Source organism: Sinohyriopsis cumingii, chromosome 9 (genome assembly GCF_028554795.1).
Source record: "Sinohyriopsis cumingii isolate HCF-2022 chromosome 9, ASM2855479v2, whole genome shotgun sequence".
In the NCBI taxonomy this organism is placed as follows: Eukaryota; Metazoa; Mollusca; class Bivalvia; order Unionida; family Unionidae; genus Sinohyriopsis; species Sinohyriopsis cumingii.
Genome location: NC_142969.1, coordinates 68736312 through 68745268, shown reverse-complemented (window position 1 = coordinate 68745268; position 8957 = coordinate 68736312). Strand labels below are relative to the sequence as shown.

General features: G+C 35.1%; 1 protein-coding gene across 1 annotated transcript; it reads right to left on the bottom strand.

Annotated features, from left to right (window-relative positions):
* Window positions 1-485: 485 nt before the first annotated feature.
* On the bottom strand, window positions 486-8749 carry LOC149791972 (DAZ-associated protein 2-like). Its single transcript, XM_089969307.1, has 3 exons — window positions 8644-8749; window positions 3697-3801; window positions 486-1252 (listed from the first exon to the last, which is right to left on the bottom strand). The coding sequence occupies exons 1-3, from the start codon at window positions 8740-8742 to the stop codon at window positions 1124-1126; spliced, it is 333 nt and encodes a 110-aa protein (XP_089825433.1). The 5' UTR covers window positions 8743-8749; the 3' UTR covers window positions 486-1123.
* Window positions 8750-8957: the final 208 nt, after the last annotated feature.

The window sequence follows — 8957 nt, the reverse complement described above, 5'->3', positions numbered from 1 at the left end:
CCCAATCATGTTCAAACATGTTTGGAAGACTTTTTTTCTTGTACATGCCATCATTTGCATTAATTTGTTTTTTTTTTTTAAAAAACATTGCAGAATATTTAAAGGTAGTGTACAATTTATATATTACAATATATAGATGGATGATGTCAAATAAATGACACCATACTGGTAGTGTGTAAACATTACTACCTTTGGGAAAGACAGATCTAGGAAGCCAAAAGGGAAAGACGTGGGACAACGTTTTGGTGGATGAGAAAGAAAAATCCCACCCCTGCTTAAGGCTCTGCAGGCCAATACAAAGCCGATCACACTATTCTGACACACTGTAAGATCTTCCTCTATATCACATTGGTTCATGTCTTAATTAAATAATTCCATCTAAACTATTTTTGAAATTTTTGCACAATATGATTTTAAGATGTAAAAATTGTCGTCCAAAAGGTTAAGTGCCAAACTTGCATAGCATCTATATATCACAATTAGGAAAAAAGGCTGAAGTAAAATTAAAGACACCTTTATTGGTTCAAGGTAATGAAGGAGAAAGTCAGCATGTTAGCATGAGAGTCTAGTTAGTAAACAAAACTTTCTTAATCATGTAGCACAATATAAAATATTTCATCTTCATGTCCCAAGTATGTTGATTGAAAAATACATGGCATCAGTTATTAAAAATATGATTTCATTTACAATCACAATTTCACATGTCAGCAGGAAAATTTGCCATGGTAGTATGATTGTCAACACATTGATAAACAATCAATTACATGGGTCGCTACATCTGTTCATTTATTTCCTGAACATGTCATGGATGTATGATATAATAACTCTTGGCTACAAAAGTTAACTAAATTTAAACATCTACATGTTCTGAATTGTGAGACATGTTTTTGTAATAATGTGTAATTTTCAAACGAAATAATCATACTTTTTTTTTATTAAAGGATATTTTCCTACTATAATGAAAAAGTCTCATCTTTGCAGAAATTTTCAGTAGTTCTTTCCATAAATCTACAACCATTTCATACTTAGGAAGCCTCTGTTTTCATCAAATGGTTACTTAACTACAGGTATCGATAGTCTGTTGCTGTAACTCTTTGTAAACTTGGACTGGTTCTTTATCAAGTTACCACCAGGTATAGCCACCTCCCTTTACTCCAGTGAACCAGTCTGCACTTTGTTGAGTTCCTACCACAGTGTGACCCTGCATTACAGCAAGCTGAGCTGCATTGGGAGCAACACCTGGTGGAGGTGGCTGAAAATAATTTTAGAAGTCAATACTAAATTTATACATTATAATTTTATTCTTCTTTCATTTTCCCCAAATTTATACATTATCTTTTTAAAGGTCATTCATAAGCAAGTGTAAGAGAAGTTAACTTCAACAAATGACTTAGAAATCTGTAGCATAAATAATACTTCTTTATTTTCTCTTTTCCCTTACAATCTGACAAATCCATATATCTCATGACTTGGTTCTGTTCCATTTATAAAGAAATGGTGTTTTGAAAAGGCACATTCATATAAAAGCAATCGTAATGTCCTAAACAAGAACATGCATCAAATATATCTCAATGCAGTAATTTACAAAAAAAGTCATACATATTGGTAGTTGGAAATTTCTCCATAAAATTAGAAACCCTAATCCATTTGGACCACCTTGGCTGTTTCTACAACTGGATTGCCTGTAGGACTGGCCAAAATATTACAAGTTAAAAAATACATCAATGCATTCACAACTTCTCGGTCAATCCTAGTTTCTTAAATAACCCATGAAAGGCACATAAAGGTCTTGTGAAAATGTATCCACCATAATATCTGGAATACTTTCTGAGCTAAGTTGAATATAAGATCTGCTGTAGTGTAGACATAAATACTGATGAATAAAGGGCAATAACTCCATAATAAATGGACCTGACAAGACAAAACCTTATAAAGTCAGTAATTTACCCTCCTAAATCTGACACAGCGACTGGCTACTTTATATTGCCCCCCGTTACCCCACTGAGGGAACACTGCCAACCCCATTACTTAAAATTCATTGGTATTTTACTATTCCAAATTGATCCTGAGCTATACTGGTTACTATGATAAGATCATATTAGGATAGCATGTTAATTAACAAGGGTCATAACTCTATCCAAGATAGAGCTGACATGACAAAACCCATGAAAGGCATAAAAAGATCTTGAGAAAATGTATCAACCATGCTGCAACTATTTGGACCACCTTGGATTTTGACTGCCAGTACGACTTGTCAAAATTTTGCAAATTAAAAAATATATCCATGCATTCAAAATATCTTGGTCAATCCTAGTTTCTTAAATAACCCATGAAAGGCACTATAAGTCTTGAGAAAATGCATCCACCATATTTTTGCACCATAATATCCCGAGCTGGATATAAGATCTGATGTAGTGTAAATATAATATTGATGGACAAAGGGCAATAATGTTATAATTGGACTTGACAAGACAAAAATGTATAAAGGCATCTATATGCGACAAGAAATTCATCTACCAAATGGCATCCAAATATGTGCAAGGAATGTAGCGGTATACTGTTTACGAGATACATGACTGGACAGACAAATGGACAGATTGATGGATGAAAAAAGAGATACGTAAACTGTGACATACGTAAACTTGCAGATAGGCAATGAACCAAAAATATGTGCACCAACTGCGTTTTCTCAATCTTCAAGTGCACACACAGTATATAGTTCCGCTTCTCCCATCGTGTTTATGTGCAAATCATTATTATTACATTTATCATGATGTTAAAGTTTCATCAAAGTTGCCCTTCACCATAATGTCAAAGCCATATGTAGCCTTGTAAAACTCAACTTACAGAAAAAATGACATACATAGAGGCCCCAGGAATGTAACCCTTATGTATCTCGGGGAGTACCTGTACTGGGTTCAATATCTCATTACTTAAATGCCTAATGTCTTGTTACATCTCACTTTTTTGGGGTAAATTGGCTACCCTTTGTTCAACCATTCATATGGAAAGAATGCTTAACTCACAACATAGCTAATGGGAAGATAACTCTTATAGTACAAACGATACATACATTGAGCTAACCCTGCCAAATTGACCCTAATATTGTTCGATTTTTAATATCACGGTGCAATCATTATATCTAAAATGATTGCATCTCTTGCGGCATACCATGATTATCATGATGCATACCATGGTTATCATGATGCATATTGTGATTATCATGCTGCACACCATGATCATCATGTTGCATACTCTGATTATCATGCTGCATACCATGATGATCATGCTGCATATGTTAATCATCATGTTTCATACTGTGATTATGATGCTTCATATCATGATCATGTTGCATACTGTGATTATCATGCTGCATATCATGATCATCAAGCTGCATATTGTGATCATGCTGCATACTGTGATTACCATGATCATGCTGCATACTATGATCATCATGCTGCATACTGTGATTATTATGCTGCACACCATGATCATGTTGCATATTGTGATTATCATGCTGCATATTGTGATTAATATGCTGCACACCAAGATCATCATGCTGCATACCGTGATCATCATGCTGCATAGTGTGATCATCATGCTGCATAGTGTGATCATCATGCTGCATACTATGATTTTCATGCTGACAGATGTCAGATCTTACTTACAAAATATTTACTACAGATCACAACTCACAGGTATCCTGGGTTGTGCAATGCCATCAAACCGAGCACCTGCATCAAAAGCATTGTGTGCCATCATAATGTGTTGCTGCTGGGGAGGTATTGCTTGCTGGGCACACTGAAACTAACAACAGATGAGTCGTGACTGGTTAAGGACAAGCATCTGATATATAGAATAGAAAGTAGTTCCTTTATGAGTGCAATATGAAGTTGCGTGTGTTCAGTATCATAAAATATTGAACGATTCTGACAATGCAAAGTTAACAGAGAAAAAAAATGAGCATATAATAATCTTTGACTCATATGACTCCTCTTTAAAAAGCCTTTGAAAACGAAAGATTATTATTGGGCAGACACAATGTTAGCTGTCTTAGTTATCAGTTTATTTACTGCTTCAAGTGTTAGGCCACAAGTGTCTGAAACTCCATCAGTGTAGCTAAAAAATGTCAGAACATCTGCGAATGAAATATACATACATATATATACAAACAGAGTTTCTTTCTTCTTCGATATTCTGACATTTTCTTCCTAGAGTGACAGTTTGAAAGGAGCACGGTTAGCCTATTCCTATGAGTAGTGTAAATTTTGCTTCCAAAATCACCTTTTAATTGTTACAGTCTAAATAGTTTCAGGTTTTCACAATGATATTTTAGTCACATCTAGCAAGGTGCCAACTTTTCACTGTATTACCACGCTCAGTTAATGTCAAATGATCAGATCTTTCCTCCTTACTAGTTGACGATCTTTCCATCTCACCAACTTTCCTAAAGAAATCAGTTCTCTTTTGTTTCAACATAATTCACAGCTGTTGTGCTTTAGTTATTTCTCTAATAGCAATTGCAACACCTCAACAGCTTAAGCAGGTCTAGATCACAAGGCGCCTTCTACTCAAACAATAATTTCTATAAGTATGTAAGGGAATGAAATCATGATCAAAAGACATCAATTTTATCTTAATGGATTCTTTTTCTTATGTGTTCTATAAAGTGCATGTCTCTTCATCATTTTTGCAAGAAATCCATTATCCCATGGCCTGGCAACATCTCTGAACCAACGTGTATTGTAATTTCCATGCAGTGAACTATGAACAAATCACAAATCAATCATACCTGAAGTGCAATAGCTATCAGGGAACCTGGCTAGCAGTGTGCAAAACCAAAAAAGTCTATCTTCCAGTATGTCCAATAACTCTGAAACCCTACAAGACATCTACATAATTATGTAGTTCTTACATTAAGTGTATATGAAATAAAATTAAGAAAATAAAAATAATTTTTTTATATATAAAATATAGAAGATGAAGAAGTTAAATTTCAACACAGCAGGCGTTACCACATGGTTTAAAAATATCAACACAGCAGGCGTTACCACATGGTTTAAAAATTTCAACACAGCAGGCGTTACCACATGGTTTAAAAATATCAACAGAGCAGGCGTTACCACGTGGTTTAAAAATTTCAACACAGCAGGCGTTACCACATGGTTTAAACATTTCAACACAGCAGGCGTTACCACATTGTTTAAAAATATCAACACAGTAGGCGGGAACGGCCTTAGCACACTTGGGGCCCGATTTGGAAAATTTTGGAGGGGCTCCCTGTGAACATGGCATTTGGAAATAAACTTTTAAACATGTATTATATTACAATGAACTTAAAATTTTCTTCCATCACTTTAAAATTACTTTCTCTCTAGAGATATGTTTTTAAAAAATTACAAACGCACAGAACCTGTTATGATATAAGCTTATATACCAAATCTAATAAAAATCTGAACCAGAAGTCCAGTCACCAGTTTTCACATGCCCAGGCAATCAGATGCAAGATTATCTCATTGAGAGATCTCTCCAGTACAAGCTTACATTTCTGTACAGAAATATGGCTTCTAGTAATGAGTACACTTCAGGTGAACTGAAGGACTTTAACTTGAGAATCTCACTCATCTGATATATAAAAAATGCTGTGTGTGTGTGTGTGTGTGTGTGTGTGTGTGTGTGTGTGTGTGTGTGTGTGTGTGCTTTGGACTTTTAACACAGCTTTAACAATTTTTAAGTCATATCGCTATGATGTGTACACATGACAGTTATCTAGCACTGGGACATAATGCCGCAGACATGTAGCATGATGTCTCACCCAGTCACATTATCCTGACACCAGGCTGACCAGTCCTAACATAACCTCTTAATGCTGAGTGCCAAGTGAGGCAGCAATTAGTACCATTTTATAAGTCTTTGGTATGACTTTGCCGTGGTTTGAACCCCAAACCTCATGCATCTGAGGTGGATGCTCAAACCATTCTAGTTCCAAACCCTATGCAGCTCAATGGCGTGTTGTTGTCTCTTAACTTGACATACTCACATTGGCATGTGATATCCTTTCCAGCTTGTATTCAGAAGAATGTGAATATTCCTTTTTATTTTCCTATGTTTATTAATAACACTTTTCAAGGGGCTTATTTTCCCTTTCGTCTTAAACATGAATCACTTGCATGACGCCATTTTGAAGAAAATTCTATGATCATGCAGATGCTTCGCATGAACAAATAGGTGCAGTTTAAAGCGTCTGATGTGCTGCTGTAAAGTTAGTCTCGTTCCCTGACCAATTTCACTACTTTTAATATAAAACCCAGATCTAAATAAAACCCCGATGAACAAATTTTCCAGATTTTTCGGCAATGATCATTTTCCCGTAGTTTTTGCTTTTATGCCTTAAGTCCGTATTTTAAGGGTAATTTACATAAGACTTGCATCAAAATCGTAAGAGTTGGCAGATCTGAAATGGTGCAGGATTATTAATTACTATCTGAATGACCTGGCTTGACTTGGCTGCAACTGCCTCTACACTGAATGACCTTATGTATGGCTGTGCTGACAAACATCAACAAATTATGCACTACTTCAATTTTGATAATATACAATAACTGTAAAATGCCAGCAACCAGTGACACAAGCCATGGGCAATGATCCACTATTCTCCTTTATCACCTATGGCAGCCTTGTTATTCATGAATATACATAAAACTGCTTCACTGATTAATGTGAGTACAGGTAAAAATTTGACACCACTGAGGCACAGCATGACCTTTCATGCCATACGAAAGTTCAAAGTTTTTCTTTCAAACAGTCGCTTATCGATCAATACAAAGGATATCTTAATTTGTGTGTGACATTGTGTTTATCAATCAGTACAAAGGGTATTTTAATTTATGCTTGGGACAGCATGCTTATCAATCAATACAAAGGGAATTTTAATTTATGTGTGGGACATCAAGTTTATCAATCAATACAAAGAGTATTTTATGTGTGTGACATTGTGCTTATCGATTAATACAAGGGGTATTTTAATTTATGTGCGAGACATCATGCTTGTCAATCAATATAAAGGGTATTTTATGTGTGGGACATCATGCTTACCAATCAATACAAAGGGTATCATAATTTATGTGTGGGACATCGTGCTTATCAATCATTACAAAGGGTATTTTAATTTATGTGTGGGACACCGTGCTTATCGATCAATACAAAGGGTATTTTATGTGTGTGACACTGTACTTATCAATCAATACAAAGGGTATTTTATGTGTGGGACATCATTCTTACCGATCAATATAAAGGGTATTTTAATTTATGTGTGACAATGTGCTTATCGACCAGTACAAAGGGTATTTTAATTTATGTGGGACATCGTGCTTATCAATCAATACAAAGGGTACTTTAATTTATGTGGGACACTGTGCTTATCGATCAATACAAAGGGTATTTTATGTGTGTGACACTGTGCTTATCAATCAATACAATGGGTATTTTAATTTATGTGTGAGACATCATGCTTATCAATCAATACAAAGAGTATTTTATGTGTGGGACATCATGCTTATCGATCAATACAAAGGGTATTTTATGTGTGGGACATCATGATTATCGACCAATACAAAAGGTATTTTAATTTATGTGTGAGACAGCATGCTTATCAATCAATATAAATGGTATTTAAATTTATGTGTGGGACATCATGCTTATCAATCAATACAAAGGGTATTTTAATTTATGTGTGGGACACCGTGCTTATCGATCAATACAAAAGGTATTTTATGTGTGTGACATTCTTATCGATCAACACAAAGGATATTGTATGTGTGGGACATCATGCTTATAAATCAATACAAAGGGTATTTTAATTTGTGTGTGGGACATCATGCTTATCGATCAACAGAAAGGGTGTTTTATCTGTGGGACATCAATCAATACAAAGGGTATTTTAATTTGTGTGGGACATCATGCTCATCAATCAATACAAAGAGTATTTTATGTGTGTGACATCATGCTTATCAATCAATACAAAGAGTATTTTATGTGTGTGACATCATGCTTATCGATCAATACAAAGAGTATTTTATGTGTGTGACATCATGCTTATCGATCAATACAAAGGGTATTTTATGTGTGTGACATCTTGCTTATCAATCAATACAAAGAGTATTTTATGTGTGGGACACCATGCTTATCGATCAATACCAAGAGTATTTTATGTGTGTGACATCATGCTTATCAATCAATACAAAGGGTATCTTAATTTATGTGTGTGACATCATGCTTATCAATCAATACAAAGGGTATTTTATGTGTGTGACATCATGCTTATCAATCAATACAAAGGGTATCTTAATTTATGTGTGTGACATCATGCTTATCGATCAATACAAAGAGTATTTTATGTGTGAGACCTCATGCTTATCAATCAATACAAAGGGTATTTTAATTTATGTGTGGGACATCATGCTTATCAATCAATACAAAGGGTATTTTATGTGTGGGACATTGTGCTTGTTGAATTGTCTAATTATGTGAAAAACTAGGAAATCTCATCACAGGCAGCAAAAGGTGATAAATGTGCACATCAGATTGTTGCCATGTAATGCAACCAACTACTCCCAAAATGTAACCTTTATGTTGATTTGTTACCGCTGTATATGGAGGAGGGGGTCCTTGAGGGGGAATGCTGGCATATGCTTGATATGCGGCTCCATACATTGGTGGTGCACCAGTCATGGGTTGAGCCATTAATGGCATCCCTGGGAAAGAAAATGTTTCAAGAATATTCACATAATAATGATCATTTATTCACTAAATAATACTCATTACAAATTATTTTTAAATGTATTTGATACACGTACAGTACTACCCCTCTTGAAAGGCACCTCTCTAAAGAGGCCACTTATGATCAGAGGTCACCATTCATAACACCAAAATAACACATTTTGTTTTACAATCCCCCC